The sequence below is a fragment of the Coenobita brevimanus genome, chromosome 60 (genome assembly GCF_032717465.1).
Source record: "Coenobita brevimanus isolate Jiangsu-jjx chromosome 60, ASM3271746v2, whole genome shotgun sequence".
Taxonomy (NCBI): Eukaryota; Metazoa; Arthropoda; class Malacostraca; order Decapoda; family Coenobitidae; genus Coenobita; species Coenobita brevimanus.
Window position 1 is genome coordinate 1,972,050 of NC_137013.1, and position 21,150 is coordinate 1,993,199.

Consider the following 21,150-nt stretch of genomic DNA (forward strand, 5'->3'; position numbering starts at 1 on the left):
CCTTTCAAGCATTTCACCCTCCAAGCCTCCATCCTTACTCATCACACTACCCAAGTACTTAAACATACTCACATTTTCCAATTCCTCACCATCCAACCTCGCTGTACATTCACTGACTTCACCTCTCTCAAAGACCATCACTTTACTCTTCCCTACATTCACCTTTAGATTCTGTTTCTTACACACTCTCCCAAACTCATCCACCAAGCCTTGCAGCTCCCCTTCGTCTTCACTCAACAATACAGTATCATCTGCAAACATGTAGTTTCCAAACACTATCCTCTCTCACCAGGGCCACTCCAACATCCACTACCCTACCTTGTACCTCTTTTATTACCCCATCCATGTACAGATTGAACAACCATGGAGACATGACACATCCCTGTTTCAACCCAACTTTCAAAGAGAAAAATTCACTTAGTTCACCATCCACACGCACTGCAGCCTTCGCACCATCGTACATACTCTTCACAGCATTCAACAACTTCCCATCTACTCCATATATTCTTAACACTTTCCACAATCCTTGTCTATCCACCCTGTCATATACTTTCTTCTATTATACTAAGAAGATAAATGCCCCTATGATTACCACACACTTCTTTTTCCCCTTTTCCTTTGTACAAGGGAATAATTATACCTGACTTCCAATCCTCCGGGACTCTACCTTCCTCCCAGGCCAATCTGCACATCTTCCACATCCATTCTACTACTATCTCTCCCCCATGCTTCAGCATTTCACCACACACTCCATCACTATTTCCTGTAAATCATACCATAAAAAATTAAACTAGCTCAGTCATTTCATTGCCATCACTTTTTAACCTGTTATTCTATTATGAGTAATACAATGACAGCTCATGGCTTGAATAAAAGTAAATTGCAAAGTAAATTTAAGTTCTATGAGGAGTACAGAGTTTTAGGTATTCAGAGGGTTTGGGGAAACCAAACCACAACAAATCTTGAGGTGTTACTGCACTCTTCACCTGTCAACTTGTGCTCACCTGCTCAGCCAATCTGTCTTCAGCAGCAGTGAGGGCTAAGATGCGTGACTGTGTTGCTGCCACACTAAGACTGTCCTCTGCCCAAGCTTTCATACACATATTGTGCAGGACAGTGTGTGCACGTTCAACTTCTCCCACACTAACTTGCCTGTGAATGTTGTCAGGGAGATGATGACAGCATACATGCATTACTGTTGCATAGTAGACAATGAAAAAGCTTCCAACAAATAATCCAGATTTAATATTTTACTAAATATATGAGAGCTCTGATATGAAAGTTTTATTTTTTTTCCACCCTACAGAAAAGGCATTTAGATGTCTTATCACACCTCCCAGGGATTGAAATGATGATGAGAGGGATTATTTCATACTCAGAGAGATGAGGAGATGGTATAGTGCTTCTTGTCTTTGGTTAAGCAAGCACCTTGTTGCCCTATTGGGCCAATTAGCACTTGCTGAAATGCTCAAGTGAGAGTCATTTCTGGATCAGGCTTTGCGTAGCTAGAAACCAGCGATTTATGTGTTGACACAGAGGCAAGTTCTTTGTTGCCTAACTCTGCTCCTGCAAACAATGCAAACAAATAGGGGTCAAAACATCCCTTTAGGAAATTTCAATTGACGTGAAATTGAAACAAGCCCGTCTGTAACCCAACTGCAACCATCTTGCCAAGTTTTATCAAAATCCCTTTTCCAGTTACTTTGCTATGCACACACACACACACACACACACACACACACACACACACACACACACACACACATTAACCAATGTGAGTTTGTGGAAGGGGAGGGACTGACTAGAAATGTAGTGATAAAAGATATAAAAGTGGAAGTACAGGAAGTGTATAAATTACTGGAAACTCAAGATGTGAGGAAAGACCCAGGACTAGACAGAATCTCTAATTGGGTACTGAAGGAATGCAGAAAACAACTGGTGGATAAGATTCACAGTTTAATTGTGTGTTCTCTGGAAGAGGGGAAAGTGCCTCAAGAATGGAAGAGGGCAAATGTGGTGCCAATTTATAAGGGAGGAAACAGGGAAGGACCCCTGAATTATAGACCAGTGTCCCTAACCAGCATGGTCGCAAAATTGTGCGAAAGAATTCTGAAAGACAGATGGATAAAATATCTGGAAGAGATGAATATATTGGCTGAAAGTCAGTTTGGATTTAGAAGTGGAAGGTCATGTGTTTCCAACTTACTGAGTATTTACTCAAGAGCAATTGATGCGCTACAGGAGAGAGATGGTTGGGTGGATTGGGTGTATTTAGATTTGGAGAAGGCCTTTGACAAGGTACCTCATAAGAGACTAATGTGGAAACTAGAGCATATAGGAGGACTGAAGGGGAACCTCCTGGAATGGATGAGAGACTTTCTGAGAGACAGACAAATGAGGACAGTAATAAAGGATAGGATGTCTGGATGGAGGGAAGTAACAAGTGGAGTCCCACAGGGCTCGGTGTTGGCGCCAGTAATGTTCTTGATTTATGTAAATGATATGGTAGATGGAGTGAACAGTTATGCAGGTCTGTTTGCTCATGATGCAAAGATCTTGAGGAAGGTAGAGGTTGAGGAGGATTGTAAAATGCTGAAGGAGGATCTGATATAGGATACACGAATGGAGCCGGATGTGGGAAATGAAATTCAGTGCAAAGAAATCTAAAATATTGGAAATGGGTAAAAGTACCAAGAGGCCATCATTGAATTATTTGATGGGTAATGAACCAATCACAAAAGCGAGAGAAGAGAAAGATTTGGGTGTGCTGGTCCAGGATAGTTTGTCACCTGAAAAACACAGTAACAAGACAGTTAGAGAGACATATAAACTCCTGACTAATATAAGAGTAGCTTTTCATTATATGGATGAGGAGATGATGAAAAAATTGATAGTGGCCATGATTCGCCCCATGTTAGAATATGCAGCAGTAGTGTGGTCCCCACACAAAAAGAAAGATATAAACAAGATTGAGAGAATACAAAGAACAGCAACCAAAATGATCCCCAGTCTGTCAGATCTGTCGTACAGAGAGAGGCTGGAAAAGCTGTTGCCTTCCTTAGAAGAAAGAAGAAAGAGAGGCGACATGATTGCAGTGTTCAGGACCATGATGGGAGTAGATAAAACTGACAAAGAAGATCTGTTTTTATGGGATAAGAGAGTAACAAGAAGACACAGGATGAAACTGAAGAAGCCAAGCTGCTTGAAGGATATCAAGAAATATAGTTTTCCTTATAGATGTATAAACCTGTGGAATAGCCTGGACAAAGAGACCATCCAGTCTAAAAACTTAAACGGTCTAAAGATAAATCTGACTTATTGAGAAACGGAGACTGGACCCCACGAGCGTGGCTCATTTCCTGTATATCACAATTAGGTAAATACAATTAGGTAAATACACACACACACACGGAAAGAAGGAGAGAAGAGGGTATAAAAAACATCAAAAATAACTTGAAGGTGGTATATACTAATGATGATGATTCAATATCAGCAAGGCTTGAAATTAAAGATTTTTGAGGGTACATGAACCTGATGTCATGTGCTTTGTAGAGACCAAGTTAAGAGAAGATATTGATGTTCATATGGGAGATGGTAAATACAAACTGTGGAGAAGAGACAGAAAAGAAAAAAAATGGGAGTAGAAGTGATGATAGCAGTGAAGAACAACATAAATGTAGATACTGTGGAAATGGGAGAAGGCAGGGCTGAAGTGATAAATATGAAGTTAGAAACTGGAGAGAATAGCAATAGAGATATGGAGGTAGTGTATGTTCCCCGTAAGACAAGAGCATGGAATGATGATGAATACCAGCAGAAGTTGTCTGATATGGCTAAAAAATAACTGAGAAAAGCAGCAATATAATTATGATGAGTGACTTTAACTGTAAAGAGGTGAACTGGGAGGAATGGGACTCAGGAGGCAGCGAAGATTCGTGGGACACTATATTATTATATATAACAATGAATACAGTAATGTGATGATGCAGTGGGTCAAAGAAGAGACATGGTTCCAAGGTAAGGACACACCAGCAAGATTAGACTTACTGGTTACCAAAGAACCCAATGTAATAGAATCTTTGAAATATTTGTGTCCTATAGGAAAAAGTGATCATGTAGTCAATGAGTTCCAGATGATATCAGAACATGGTGCCAAGAGATGAGCTTTATAGGCAGGGAAGGTACAACTTTGGGAAAGCAAACTTTACAGGATTGAGAAAATATTTCGAAAATGTGGACTGGAGAAAATTCAGAGAAACAAGAGAGATACAGAGGAAGTGGGATATCTTTCTAGACCTCTATAATTTGGGAGTGGAAGAATTTGTACCAAGAGTAAGGGGGAAAGAAAACAGGAAAAAGGAGTGGTTTAATAGGTGTATGATAGCAAAAAAGGAGAGAGATAAGGCGTGGAACAATTGGAGAAAGAGAGGTAACAACATCCCAAAGGAAGAATATAAAGGAACCAGACACGAATACACAAGAATACGAAGAAAAGAAAAAAGTAGTTTTGAAAAAGGTATAATAGACAAATGCAAGGATGAACCCAAACTGTTTTATAAAACTGTTAATGGCAAACTGAAACAAAAGGAAGGAATCATCAAACTGAAAGTAGAAGGAGAGGTCTATAAAGATGCAGCAGTGCAAGCTGAAATAATAAACAAATGTTTCCAATAGGTTTTCACTAATGAAAATTAGTTTGTCGAAGGGGAGGGAGTGATTGTAGTTTGTGGAAGGGGAGGGAGTGATTAGAAATGTACTGGTGATAAAGGATATAAAAAAGGAGGTACAGAAATGTATAAATTCCTGGAAACTCAAGATGTAAGGAAAGCCCCAGGACCTGATGGAGTTTCTAAATGGGTACTAAAGGAATGCAGAAAACACTGGGGGATAAAATTCACAGTTTAATTGTGTGTTCTCTAGAAGAAGGGAAAGTGCCTCAAGAATGGAAGAGGGCAAATGTGGTACCAATTTATAAGGGAAGAAATGGAAGAACTCCTGAATTATAGACCAGTGTCTCTAACCAGCATGGTCGCAAAATTGTGTGAGAGAATCCTGAAAGACAGATGGATAAAATACCCAGATGAGATGAATAGTTTGGCTGAATGTCAGTTTGGATTCAGAAGTGGAAGGTCGTGTGTTTCCAACTTGCTGAGCTTTTACTCAAGAGCAACTGACGTGGTACAGGAGAGAGATGGTTGGGTGGATTGTGTGCACAGTAATCCCTCCACTATCCGATGTAATAGAGCCAAAGGCATGTCCGGAAAGTGATCCCGTCCGGACAGTAGGCCCCTGCCTCCTGGACTGGTACTTATGGACCCTAACCCAGCCTAACTTTGAAAGCCACCTAAATAGCTCCCTACTGGACATGCATTGCACCTATTCAAACCTATTTAAGACTCTATTCACACCAATAATGGACATAAAGCATAATATAAATGAAAAGGAACCAAAGAATGAGGAATTAGAAGTGACTGTACCTCAGCCAGGGTACTTACAGCACGTTTGTGGCCGCCTTTTGTAAGGTTTTGGCAGCGGTGAAAATGCTCTTGAAGCACATACAGTAATCCAGTGTTGTGCTGCACTTACAGTAATTCTTTGCACTGTGAGTTATAACTGTTTAACACTGGACATTGTTAACTGCATCAGGCCAGTTTCAACCGACAGTTTCAACTGCCAGGTTTGCACTCCACAGTTAATCCTTTGCACTCTAAATTCTAATTTCTTAACACTGCACAACACTGTAAATTCCCATGTGGTCTAGTGGCTAGGTATTGCAGTTTATTCACTGTTTATTCACAAAAAAATGAGCACGTGTGGCTTCCATTACGATAAGCTACCACTCGCGATCGAAGTTAGGCAATAACTGTTTGGGTGTTGGTGAGGGGGAAACAGAGTTGCCAGATCGCAATGGTCACATTACCATGCTCCTCAGTTTTCATTACCAAATTTAAATCTTCATTACCAAATTCGTAAAGCAAACATTTATTCTTCACTAATTATATATACAAGTGGAAATACATGTAATCACTCTTATAATTAACAGCATGTTTGATTATTTTCACGCTATGTACGTTAGCAGGGAGAGAGCAAACAATCCACCATCTCCATCCTGTGTATTCTCATACATGTGAAAAATCCGTTTGGTAATGCATTACTCTGATTCATTACCAAACGAATATTTCATGATCAAATTGGCCCACATTTGGTAATGAAAAATACCAAAAGGCAACCCTGAAAGGGGAGGGGGGAGTAGATAAAATTGACAAAGAAGATCTGTTTGTATGGGATAAGAGAGCAACAAGAGGACATGGAATGAAATTGAAAAAGTCAAGCTGCTTGAAGGATATCAAGAAATATAGCTTTCCTTACAGAAGTATAGACTTATGGAATAGCCTGGACAAAGAGATCGTCCAGTCTAAAAACTTAAACGAGTTTAAAGTTAAATTCGACTTATTGAGAAACAGCGACGGAAACCCACGAGCATAGTACATTCCGTGTATATCACAATTAGGTATATTCTTAAATATTTGAAACGACTTAGACAAAGAGGTGGTGCATGAGAAAAACATTCATGTGTGTAAAGGTAGACTTGATAAATGTGGATATGGAGACAGGACAACACGAGCATTGCTCAATTCCTGTATACTACAAATAGGTAAATACAAATAGGTAAATAAGTAAATACACACACACACAGCAGCATGAGAAACTGACAGATGAGGACAGTAATAAAGGACATGAAGTCAGGTTGGAGGGAAGTAACAAGTGGAGTACCGCAGGGCTTGGTGCTGGCACCCGTAATGTTCCTGATTTATATAAATGATACAGTGGATGAAATAAACAGTTATGCAAGTCTATTTGCATATGATGCAAAGATCACGAAGAAAATAAGGACTGTAAAATGATGCAGGAAGATCTGGACAGGATTTATGAGTGGAGCTGGGTATGGGAAATGCTATTCAATGCAAAAAAAAATACAAAATATTGGAAATGGGGAAAAGTTCAGAGAGGTCATTGCTGAATCACTCAGTGGGACTGGAACCAATCACAAAAGTGAGAAAAGAGAAGGGCCTGGGAGTGTTGGTCCAGGATAATTTGTCTAGGCCTACTAAAGAACACATTAACAAGTATGTCGGAGAGACATATTAGCTTCTGACAAACACAAGTGTAGCATTTCAACAGCAGTATGGGTAAGCAGCCCTACCCAGGGAAGTACTACTGCCAAAGTAACGGTAGACTCAAGGACAGCCTGGATTCCATTTTCTCTCCTAGGCCTTGGTAGCTGGTTACACATCTTTCTGCCTCACAAATCACAGGACATCAGGCTGCCCTCCTTACACAACACACACATCCACATTACATCACATAGCCTTAAACCAGCTATCCTCTCTCCATAAAACACCGATCTTCTCATTACATATCATACACACTTCACAACGCATCCCTGCTCCCCCCACCCCCCAAGGCATAAAAAGAACCATGGCTGCTGCCATACTGGGAAATAGTGCGGTGGTTTCTCGGATGACCACCACCGGCAGGGCTGGGTCAGCTGCATAGGGCCCTCCCAGTCGTCATCAGGCGATTGTGCCACCTTCAGTGTTGCAGTACCCGAAAACTGCTCGTCAGTGCAGTAAAATTTTCTTCTGCAATGTTAGGGGACCACTCCAACATCAACTCTGTCCACAATTTCCTCCAGTTTGAATCCCCAGATGTGCTATTTTTGACAGAGACAACGGTAAGTAGGCTTCACCTCTGATTTATCTATCTATCTATCTATTGCCAGACGCCATAATCCCGTAACGGGTGGCCATTTGACTTTGAGTTACTTGTTTTACGGGGAGGGGCACTAACCCTCCACCAACCCACTTGTTGATACGAAGGGAGCACGTATGGTCTGGTCATATGGTTACCACCCACCGTTGTAAAATGGTTTCTTGGCTTACAGGAAACCATTAGGCTTGTCACTCAATGTAAACCCGCCTGTAAAGGAAAGAAAAGCAATAAGAAGTGACAGGATAGATGGGAGAAATAAGAAGAGGGGAGGGCAGGCACAGAAAAAGAATGATAAAGGCTAAGGAAGAAGTAGGCAGCACTACATCAAGTGAGTGGATGATGGTCGCCACCACCTACCACCCCTCTGATTTAGGCTAGCTAGATTTAATTTTCCTTGTTATATCTTGATTCAAATTTTCACACCCAAAGGAGGCGTATGTTTCCTTGCTAAATCAGAAATTGCCTTGGAGGGGATTAATAAATTTAATTGTACTCATTTTGACTATTCCATATACAAATTAAATTCTTTGGGTAAAATTAAGTACTTCTGTTGTGTTTATCGTTCCCCTAATGCCTCTCCAGAGCCGAGTTTATTTGACTCTGTCATCACAACTAAGTGTCCTCAACATTAATACTGCATCAGAAATTACTCTCCTAGGTGATTTTCATGTCCATAAAGCTGAATGGCTCACTTATTCAGCCAGAACTGATGACTCTGGTTTTGAATGTGACATATTTGCAGACCCATTTAACCCTTTAAACGCGGGTGTGAATAGTCGACCATCCCCCGAGTGGCGGGGTTGTATCGCGGTCTGAGTACCTGAAGGAAAATATTAGCCAAAAATCAGAGATTAACCCTAAAACATTATACTTGGTATGGCAGATAGTACTTACATTCAGCTTTCTCCAGAGACAGGTGCTGAGCCTTCGTGGACTACCCAAGGACTTGTGGAGACTTGCAAAGTTGGGTAACCAAATCTTCACTTTCACACCTCCAGCAACCCGGTTTCCCCTCTACCACAGCCTCATTCAGTCACAGTAAACTTTATACTACAACGTAAAGGTAGTTTGGAATCCGTATTTGTACAATAAGCACTGAAAATAAGGCTAAAATCAACGAAGCCTACAGCTGACATGCAGCGCGGCGGCAGTCTTCCCGTCACTCAATTCCATTTTCACAGCTAAAAACATGTATACTACATTATTTTCAATCATATTACTTCCCAAAAAATCACCGCGGCGCGCTTTTTATTCTGCCTTACGCCGTCACTTTATTCTCGTTCCTGTCGGCCGCTTGCACTGACTCGGAAGAGCTAGAACTTGCCATAATGTCACTTTGAAAGCCTGCGGTAAACTGACGCTAAACAGGGGCAAACTGTGCGAAAAAAAGCTAGTGTTACAAATGGGGAAACAAGCGTTTCCTATTAGCATAAACTGCTTGTGAGAGGAGAGCGCAGATTTACAGTTCTGAGCAGTCAGAGCGCTGCCATGTATCACAGCCAGGCTGGCCGGGCCGTGGTGGGGGGGGGAGGGGGGAAAAATGCGATACTTGGCAACAACGGAGGTCAGTAGTACGAAGGTAAAGTATGCTAATTGTAGCTAAAGGGTGGTGGTACTGATAGACAATACCAGCTGGAGCCTGCTTGCCCGCGGTTATTCAAAATTTACTAGAATCGCAAACGCGACGCTCCGCCGTTATGTCCTTTTCGCCGAGCGTCGTAAATGCGACGATCCACGTTTAAAGGGTTAATCTCACCCAGTTAGCCAATCAACCTACCTGCGTACCAAACAACCCCGATCAAAATCCCCACCTATGGGACATGTTTCTAACAACCTATCTATCTATCTATCTATTGCCAGACGCCTTAATCCTTCACGAGGTGGCCACAAGCAAATCGCTTCTACGTTGCCCTAACCCCCGCCATTTCACTGCCCTGCTCCCAACTCACACCCTCCTCTCTAATATACCTCTCCCCTCCATCCCTCCATCTCATCCTCGGCCTCCCCCTCCCTCTCCCTCCCTCCACCTCACTCACATACACTCTTCTCATCAGTCTCTCACCCTCCATCCTCTCCACATGGCCAAACCACCTCAGTGCGTTCCTCCTAACGCTTCCTATCACATCCACATCCACACCACAATGCTCTTTTATATCCTCATTTGTTAGCCTGTCTCTCCATGTGACTCCACAGGCTCCTCTTAAATAACTCATTTCCACTGCTCTCAATCTTGACTTGTGTCCCCCAAACTACGTCCAAGCCTCACTTCCATACGTTAGAGTTGGTATCACAATACTGTCATGTAGTAACTTTTTCACTTCCATGCTCACTTCCCTGTTTCTTACCACTGCTTTCAAGGAACCAGCAACCTTTCTTCCTTGTTGTACCCTTTCAAGCATTTCATCCTCCAAACTTCCATCGTTACTCATCACACTCCCCAAGTACTTAAATGTACTCACATTTACCATTTCCTCACCATCCAACCTCACTGTACATTCACTGACTTCACCTCTCTCAAAGACCATCACTTTACTCTCCCCTACATTCACCTTTAGATTCTGTGTCTTATACGCTCTCCCAAACTCACCCACCAAGCCTTGCAACTCTCCTTCGTCTTCACTTAACAGCACAGCATCATCTGCAAACAACAGTACAGGGAGTTTCCAAACACTACCCTCTCTCACTAGGGCCACTCCAACATCCACTGCCCTACCTTGTACCTTTTTTATTACCCCATCCATGTACAGACTGAACAACCATGGAGACATGACACATCCCCGTTTCAACCCAACCTTCAATGAGAAAAATTCATTCAGTTCACCATCCACACTCACTGCAGCCATAGCACCTTCAAACATTCTCTTCACAGCATTCAACAACTTCCCATCTACTCCATATATTCTTAATACTTTCCACAATCCTTGTCTATCCACCCTGTCATATGCTTTCTCCAAATCCATGAAGGCCACATACAACTTCTTTCCCTTCTCTAGACTCTTTTCCACTAAAGATCTATGAATGAATATCTGATCTACACAACCACTTCCCTTCCTAAATCCTCCCTGTTCTTCTCCAACTAATTCCTCTGTTCTTTCCCTAACTCTGTCAATAAGTATCCTACCATACACTTTTCCTATTACACTAAGTAGACAAATGCCCCTATGATTACAACACACTTCTTTTTCCCCTTTTCCTTTGTACAAGGGAATAATAATACCTGACTTCCAATCCTCCAGGACTCTACCTTCCTCCCAGACCAATCTGCACATCTTCCACATCCATTGTACTACTATCTCTCCCCCATGCTTCAGCATATCATCACACGCTCCATCAATTCCTGGGGCTTTCCCCAATCTGACTTTCTTCATTTCTAAAAACCAATTAAGATAACTATAATGTCGAAGTGAAGTCCCCCCTCAGATCCTCTGATCACTGTCTGATACAAGCCACCAGTTCAACACCTACCACACCCTCCTGTCATGGTGACTAAATGGCACTATGACAGGGCAGAATGGGAGGGTCTCCAAAATTTTTTCATGGATGTTCCTTGGACCTCCTTTTTCTTTGAAGATGCACACTCCACATTGGGCCACATACAGGATTTCATTAAAGTCAGCATGGAAACATTCATTCCTCATCATAGTTACAGTAAAAGATGTCCATCCATCCATCCATCATCCAATCCTACATTGCCCCATGAGGAGCGTAGGAGCCCGAGGCTAGGCAGTTGGTCCCGACATTTAAGATGAGAGTGACCGGCCTCACTCATCCCTGTGTGGCATTACATGAGCAATCAACCCCAACCATCCCTTAGATATAAACCTTCACTGGCTCAATCCGATTGGAGCACAATAATTACCCACTAAACCACCAGGCACCAAAATTTGGTTATATGGTTACCACCCAGCATAGTAAATGGTTTCCTGGTGTACAGGAAACCATTTGGCTTGTCACTCAGTGTAGAGTCACCCATAGGCAGAAGGACGAGGAAAGAATGAAGGAAAGAAAGACACAAGAGGGAGTGTAAAGTCACCTGTAGGCAGAAGGACAAGGAAAGAATTAAGGAAAGAAAGATAGAAGAGAATGGAAGGAAAGAAGGATGGAGGAGAGGAAAGGGCAGACACCCGACAGCAGCACTACATCGAGTGAGTGGATGGTGAGTGCCCCCACCTACCACAAAGTAATTCACCTAAATGGTTTGACCACAATTGTGCCAGAGTAACAGAACATAAAACAATAGCCTAATACACTTATACAAGGACCAAAACTAAAGAAGCCATTAACTATCATAGAAATATCAGAAACCATGCCAAAACTATTATCAATCTTTCTAAATCAAACTCTCTTCATAGACAAGCTAACAAACTACTAAACAACCCAAATGATAACAAAAGATTCTGGTCTACCCTTAATTCATTCAAATCTAACCACTACCACCTCTTCCATTCCACTTCTTCGTTTGTTTGTTTCCTTGTTTGCTAGTAACATTACGGAAAAACAGTTGAATGAAATTACATGAAACTTCCAGGATATGTGGGCATTGCTTCCAAAGGAAAGTGACTAAGTTTTGGAGGTAATCGAGTGACCATGAAAGGTCAAAATCAAGGTCACAGATTTTCACAGGGCTATAACTTGAAACCAACTAAAGATATATACTATTATGAACATTCGGGAACTCGTAATACGGACTTTCATTTGGCACCAAGATCTTTGACCTTGAGTGACTTTAAACGTCAAACTCAAAGTCGTGGATATTTAGGGGGCTACAACTCGAAACTGGTTGAAGACAGAGAGATATTTACTATTATCAACATCTAGGAAGTCCCATAAAGGTTTTTAATTGGTACCATGACCCTTGACTGTACAGGACCCTGAAAGGTCAAGTTCAAGGTCAAGGATATTCAGGGGACTATATCTCAAAACTTGTTGAAGACAGATATTTACTATTATCAAGATATAGGAAGTCACATACGGGTTTTTATTTGGCAGCATGACCTTTGACCTTGAGTGACCCTGAAAGGTCAAATGCAAGTTCATAAATTTTCAGAGGGTGTAACTTGAAAACATTTGCGCCATTATCTTAGACTTTAATTGTGTACTACTCTGACACTAAATGGCAGTACTGATTCTGTATTAAACAGCAATAAAACAACAGCTGTCGGGTGAGGTTTGTTGCGCCTGGTACCACTTGTTGTTTTTTTATTTGTTGGTTATTGGGGTATGCCTATATACAGTAAGCTTCCAATTATGTGACTGCATTAATTAGTAAAACATCATTATCAGCAGGCAAAAATTTGGATGAATTAATGCATTATCCATTTTTTACACCATTAACCAACAACATACCACAAACCACATGGGAATAATCAACAAAATCTTTTAAGAATACAGTATAGTTGACAATGTTGTTTTTTTTCATGCTCATGTTTGAATAGTTATATAGTACAATACAGGGTTTCTGAAAGGATTATGCTCCTCAAAGAGGGGCTGGTGAGTTAACACTGCATTATCTGAAAAAATGCATTATCCAACATGGCTTTGTCTGAATTAAGACTGGTAATCAGGAACTTACTGTATCTATCTATCTACACACACACACACAAAGATGCTTACCTTTTTAGTGGGTGTGGGAGAGTTGATGCAGCCACCATATACCTGACCAGCAGCCTCACAGCAGAACGTACTTCCCCTTCTTCATGTACTAGTGACACTGAGCTCCCCTTCTCTCCTCCATCCTGGCAAAAAATCTTATAACACTATCCTACTATACTAAGAAACTTCCACTCGCCTCCACCCCTTTTGTTTTTGCAACCTCATTCACTTACATGTAAGCTCTCAGTTGTAAGGGGTAACAGTCTATGCCAAAGCAAGGCTGAAACTCCACAATTAGATCCTACTGATTACATCATTATCATTTTGTTAACTTCCTTTTCCAAAGTAAGGCTGGAGTGATGTAAGGTTAGAAAGTAAAGCAAAGAAAACAACGTGCAACAGAGGACAAACTATTCACAACATGCCCAATAAAATGGATCCAATATTCATTTACACATCATTCAAACCCCAGGAACCCTGGCTGCACCACACAGGCCTAACCATCTGCCCATATATTTTTTGGTACTTCTGCCAGCATTGTAAGATGTTGGACATATGAGGGACATATGACAGCAACGCTAGTTACTAAGAACTAACCTTATCATGTGAAGCCCGTGGAATGAGCAGCATTTCAGCATAACGTGGGCAGTTCATGATGGCAGTGATGGCCCTCAGGCTGGCACTCTGCAGCAGGGCCAGACGCAGTGCTGTAGCCTCCTCCTGGCTCACCTCACTACCCTAAAGGGTATACCAGTCAATGGTAAACATGACAAGTACGCATCATGAATATTCAGAAATACATTATATGAGTCATAATCAACATCTCCAAAGCCTTGATTCTTCCAAGAAACCCAATGAGAGAGGATGGCCAACACAGAATAACCACTGGGCTAATCTCTATCTTAGCACCACAATTCTTTCATTTCTATTAGCCACCTTTAAGGCAGATTTCACTCTTTTACATACAATTCTGAAGAAGTCCAATTCATTCTGGTCGTGGCTCCCTTCAGCCATCATGTATACAGCTTTTCTCTTCATTATTCTTTTCCTTATTACACACACACACACACACACACACACACACACACACACACACACACACACACACACACACACACACACACACACACACACACACAATCTGCTTTTCTACATACCACTAGTATGATGTGGTGTATGATGTGTGATGTGGTGGTAATGGGTATGGTATTATCAGTGTGGCCAAAGAGACATTAATGATAACACCTACAAAATGTAGGCTATACAATGATCCCTCGGTTATTGCACATCACTGGTACCAAGCTTTGTGTGTGATAAATAATGAAACTAAATGATAACGAAAGCACAGAACCTATGGAATTTATCCTAACCAGTACTGGGTACTCCACTCGCAAAAACAAATTCTCACTTTTACAACAATTTATACGCCCTAGGTGGTGGCGACCATCATCCACTCACTTAATGCAATGCTGCCTACTTCTTTCTTCGCCTTTATCATTCTTTTTCTCTGTCTGCCCTCCTCTCTTCCTGTTTCCTACCATCTTTCCTGTCACTTTGTCTTACTCTTCTTTCTTTTTCTGGTGGCTTTACATTGAGTGACAAGACAAATGGTTTCCTGTAAGACAGGAAACCACTTACAACACTAGGTGGTAACCATATAACCAACCCATATGTGTTCCCTACATGTCAACAAGTGGGCTGCTGGAGGGTTAGTGCCCTTCCTTGTAAAACAACTCAGACACAAATGGCCACCCTTTACGAGATTATAGGGTCTGACTATAGATGGACAGATAAAAATAAAAACGTACTGTTATGGATGGTATCTGAGACAAACATAGGTATGGTTAAGGTATCAGAATGTGATGAAATGGACACAATAAGGAAGAAACATGTACCATAGACAGACCTAAGATGGGCTTGACAAAAGGGGTTCTGAGACTAGAGGGTGGAAAGATAGTGGTCTCCACCACCTGCGATTAACTCTTTGAGTAGGACCTCATCTTTGAATCCCTCAATGCCATCAGAAACCAGCACTTTCAAGTAAAACCGGCTCAGGTGCGTGATAACAAAGCTTTTTAGCCGAAAAATGTGTGATACTGGCAGGAGTGCAGATTTTCATCTTGTAGTGATAATGAAAACTGCTATAGCCAAGTGCACAAAACTGAGTAATCACTGTACAGCACATTACATGTTATTTGTAAAAACATCACACAAACACAACCAATCCAGTGTGTTACTCCCCATACCATTGGTGATGTGTGATGCGCAGCGTGGTGGTGGTGGTGGTGGTAGAGGTGGTGGGGGTGGCCAAGGGGCTGGTCTGCAGTGCGCCCCGTCACTTGGTCCATGATGTTTGTCACTAGCTGGTCTGTCAGCAGATCCATCGTCAGACCGTCACCACTCATTCTGACACACACACAACATAATTTACTGGTACACTGTAGTTGCCTCCAGATGATATCATTCAGACTAGGAAGAATCTCATGTTAATTAACATAGGTTATATCTAACCCTGTGCAGACATCCCTCAATACACGAGTGTTCAGTAAGCATGGATATATGACTGCACGATGTTTGAGAGGAATGAAGTCACAGAGTGTGCAGTGAGGTTGGATGGTGAGGATATGGAGAATGTGAGTGCATTCAAGTACTTGGGTAGTGTGATGAGTAAGGATGGAACTTTGGGGGATGAAGTATGTGAAAGGGTACAGCAGGGAAGAAAGGTTGTTGGTACACTGAAAGCAGTGATGAGAAATAGGGAGGTGAGTATGGAAGTTAAGAAGTCACTGCATGATGGTATTGTGATCCCTACCCTGACGTATGGAAGCGAGGCGTGGACCTTGCAAGAGGGGAACAAGTCAAGAGTGAGAGCAGAGGAAATGAGTTACTTGAGAGGAGCATGTGGAGTGACGTGGAGGGACAGGTTGACGAATAAAGAAGTGAAGGAACGTTGTGGGGTAGATGTGGATGTGGTTGAAAAGATTAGGAGAAATACACTGAGGTGGTTTGGACATGTGGAGAGAATGGAGAATGAAAGACTGACTAAGAGGGTGTATGTAGGTGAGGTGGAGGGAGGGAGAGGGAGGGGTAGACTGAGGATGAGGTGGAGGGATGGAGTTGAGAGGTATATGAGGGAGGGGGGGGTGAGCTGGGGGGAGGGGAGTCAAATGGTGGGTGACAGAGTGACTTGGAGGCGTTTTGTCTGCGGCCACCCTTTGCGGGATTAGGGCGTCGGGCTATAGATAGATAGATAGATAGACGATGGCAATAACCAAAAACACCATGTGTATGAAAAAAGTATGTTGAAGGGATGGTTTCATATTTATTTCCTACTTATTCATTGCTTTAAGTCTCTTTACTATAAACGTTTTATGTCTGCTTTACTTCTATTCAGTAAGTTACTGGTATATCCTTGAGATGTACAGGTGCTCCTCAACTTACGTACCGCAATAAATTGGTCCCTGCAGCTCTTACATATGTCAAATTTTTATGTAAGTCTGTATTTACTCTTGTAGTTGTGTAATATCTTTAACCAACAATCAATACCCACTCAATAATCACTGTTTTTGTGTGGTAAACATAAGCAAACATAAACTCAAAGACTGTACTTTATTTATGCATGAAAGTAAAAAATATATATATATATATATATATATACATATATATATATATATATGTATGCAGAGTGGAAGTCATGCAGCCAACAACTATCATGCTGTCTGCCACCCTCACTGATACCATCAGTGCATCAGTGTGTCATCATGATAACATGCCTCTCCTCTCTCCACTCTCTTAATGATGTCCACTTTTGTTTCCATCATTAGAGTGTACCGTTTTTTGCTGCTGTTTTCACTACCACCACTACTCTTCCATACCTGAGACATGCTGAGGGTCAAAATAACGAAAAATACAATCGTGTATCTCCTGCTACAACAATAACTGTATCTGTACTGACAAAACAAACTGAGAGGCAGGAAGTGCACAGACGTCATCTGGTGCCCGACTAATGAAGTAGGACTTGGCATGTACTGTATTTTAAATTGGCAGAATATGTATTTTTAGAGTTTTATCTTTGAAATTAGTTTTTATATATCTCTGAATTTATGTAACTTATACATAAGATTGAGATGGTCTGGGCATAAGGAGAGGATGGGGTACAGCCATTGGGAGCAGAAAGTGAGAAGTGTGCATGTTGGCGGTGAGGTTGCAAGAGGCAGACCGAAAAAGACCTGGGATGAGGTCAAAAAGTGTAACGTCAGAGATGAAGGACTGAAAAAGAAGGCTTCCAGAGATTGAGCAGCATGGAGAGCTATCATTAGGTGACTAAGGCCGATGCATGCAAGCATGCTGGAACCTTTATAAACAAAACAAAAACAATGTAGAGTAGTAAATGATCGAGAAAAGTGTCTGGGAGAGTAGGCTCGCTTACTCTTTATGTTAATGTCACGCTGGAAGGTTAGCAAAGGGGTATGGTCAGGGTATCCTGATGGCTTTTGAAACAGAAGCTTCAGCTCTCCCTGTCACCAGTATTCCTATCCTCCTCTAGAGAACTGTTCTCATTGGCTGGTGTTCTGTTTAACATTTTCAGTTTGAAACATTCCCACTAAAATAAAGCAGTCTAAAGTTAACATATCATTTATAAAGGCTCCAGCATGCTTGCATGCTGGAGCCGTCATATTCAGTCCCTTGTCCCTGAGGTCACACACTATGATCTCATCCCAGATCTTTTTTGTTGTACCTCTCACATCCCTACCACCGACATTCACACATCTCACCTTCCGCACCCTGTTGCCATCCTACATCCTCTCAGCATGCCTCAACCACTGCGAACCTCGATTTACGATACCCCTAGATGTGATACCTCGGACCAGTGATGAGGGTAGAAATACCACCCTAACCCGCCTATCGCAGGCCTACCCCCCATTTTGCGATGGATTTTGATTTTTTTTTTTACTGATTCTGAAGACATTTTAGACATAAATTTTGTGTATAGGTTGATTTATAAACTGTTTTTAGACTTACATCAATGTGTTTTAGTCATAGGTGGAGTGAACATTGTCATTTGGGGTACGGGTTCTCGCCCATCAGATGAGGTACAAAACAGTGTGGACAACTAGGCGACTCAACAAAGAATATTTTGTGTCTGACCACTGAACATCAAACCTATCATGGAATCCATAATAATACTGTAATTCTAAATAAATATTGATAATTATGAAAACATTAGAAAGTAAATATTTAATGCACTGATGAAAACTGTGACATCAATAAATCATGTGTTCACATTCGAGCTGTTCAAGGAAAAATGCTTTGAAAATACAAAGAAATTTCTAAATAAATGTTGAAAAATATGAGAGAGGAAAATAAAGAAGCTCTGCAATCAAAACAGTAACTAAAACAACATAAACGGGGGCTGTTGAAAAGGCTATCCCAATCGCATCATCGATCGATAAATTATGTGTTTACATTCGGGCTGTTCAAGGGAAAACACTTTGCAAATACAAAGGAATATCTAAACATTCATCGTTCATTCATTGCCAGAAGCCATGTATCCCAAACGGGGTGGCCAAGGGCTTAGAGTTAATTGTTTTACAGAGAGGGGCACTAATCCTCCACCAACCCCACTTGACACGTAGGGAGAACGTTATGCCAACAGCATCTGGTGTTCCCAGGCGGTCACCCATCCAAGTACCGTACTAACCAGACCCAACGTTGCATGTTGGAAAATAAGACAGAATAAAATAAAGTAGCTCAGTGACTAGAAGAGTAACAAAAGCAACATAAAGAGAAGCCACTGAAAAGGCTATCCTAATTGCATCATGGATCGCATTCCCCGTCAAGAGAATTCCCTGTCAAAACATCAACGATTCTCTGTCACAACAATTCGCACCTTGGACGATTCTGCATCATTCATACATTATTATTATGCATGACAGAAGTTTATTTAATTGTCCCGGGACCATCTAATGGTGGAATTGTATACAATGCTGCTGCTTCCTCCCTACCGAGTTTGAATACAAGTCAGAGATTGCATTCTCCAGTGACCTTGACTGGATACAAGCGAGATGGGCACTGGTTTTAGGCTTAGGTTAGCTTCTTTACAGCTGATAGGCCATTTTTTTTGGACTCATTTGGGTGAGTTTAGGACTTGGTTGGGGGGAAACCCAAGGCTCAAAAATGCATCCATGTACTTTACATGTTAAATCTACCCCAAGATACAATACCCACCTAGAGATGGGTTTTTACTTAACCAACTGCATCGTTACCAAGGGTTTGCCTGTACCTCTCTTCATCACAACAGCACTGGATTCAGATTCTGTCCTTCCTCTCAACTCTTTTAGCGCAGTCCTAGCCCCACCAGGCCTCTCATTCAAGGAAGCACCACAGATCCATCTAACCATTGTGATTTTTGTAAATCTGAGTCAATGAATATTCTTTTCTGTTACTGCCCAAGTCTGAATACCATACAGCATGACACTCCTAACACAGGCTACATACACAGATCCCTTAGATCTGAGGGAGAGTCCTCTCAATGTTAGGAGAGTTAACATCTCCCTGAACTTCCCCCAGCCACTCCTTACCCTAGCCACTGGGCGAGCTCCAGCCTCACCTTCAACACATACAATGTCCCACAAATAACAGAACTCCTCCATACATTCAAGAGTCTCACCATCAAGATCAATCCTTTTATGTCTGACAGAATCTACATGCTCTCCCCAACTCACCTCAACATGAAATCAGCATTATTTCACAGTCTACCTCAAATACTGCTACATTTCTTATGCACCCACTTATCACAAAGACTGCACAAGCTGGAGTTGCTTCCTGTACCTTTTTGGCAGTGCACATGGCCACACTCCCTCTGCTATGACAGTAGAGTACTACCACCAGCACTAGATATCAACATTTTTGTTTTATCTGCATTTACTCTCAAATCCTTATGCCCCATTCTTTCTCTCCACATCCTAAACCTCACTTCCACCTCCTATTCATTCTCTGCAGTCAATACCCAATCATCAGCATACAAAAGGCTATTCAACTGGTAACCCGAGAGCCAAATCTGGCCCTTTAGTCATTTTTATTTGGCCCTTTGACAGACTCAGAAGAATGCAAATAAACAGATAAACATAAAACAGAAAATTTTGCATTTTTCCTCTTATTTTTGTGCTTAGCGGAAAATGTAAGGGCAACCATATATGAATTTTTCGTTTTGTTCTACAGTATGTATCATTGCTTGAACAGAGGAAAAAAATGGTGTTAAAATAAATGTATGGCCCTTCTATCAATCTCAGTTTCATAATCCGATCCTTCTCCTAAAGTACTTGAATAGCCCTGGCATACAACATCTCCCAGGGGATGTCATTTCTGAAGTCACAGAAGAGACCTCCAAACATCATGATAAACAATGAGGGGCTCAACACTGATCCCTGGTGGATGCCAGCATTCATGGAAAGTCTCATCAATCAAACCTCCATTCATTCTCACCTGGATGAAAGCACCAACATACTAAGCCATAACCACTCTAACCAGCCACTCCTTAATCCCAAACTTTCTCATTGCCAAAAACGTATCCTACTGAACCCAATGTACGAACAATGGTTTCTAACAGCCAGAGTGCAGCATCCAGGTAATGGAATGTTTGGATAATGGACGTCCGGATAATCAGGAGATTACCTGTACAGTACTGTACTTCTTACTGAAAAAATTACATAACTATGAGCATGGCACATGCCAACCATTAGCAGTCCACAATTACTTTGTAATGGTAAAGAAATACTGAATAAA

General features: G+C 41.6%; 1 protein-coding gene across 1 annotated transcript in view; it reads right to left on the reverse strand.

The window, feature by feature from the left end:
• Positions 1–21,150, reverse strand: part of LOC145403091 (putative E3 ubiquitin-protein ligase HERC1) — a 597,230-nt gene that overhangs the window by 205,849 nt on the left and 370,231 nt on the right. The window contains 4 exon segments of the mRNA XM_080274923.1: positions 1,005–1,152; positions 13,387–13,508; positions 13,963–14,103; positions 15,612–15,771. Coding sequence (XP_080131049.1) covers positions 1,005–1,152; positions 13,387–13,508; positions 13,963–14,103; positions 15,612–15,771 — 571 coding nt within the window.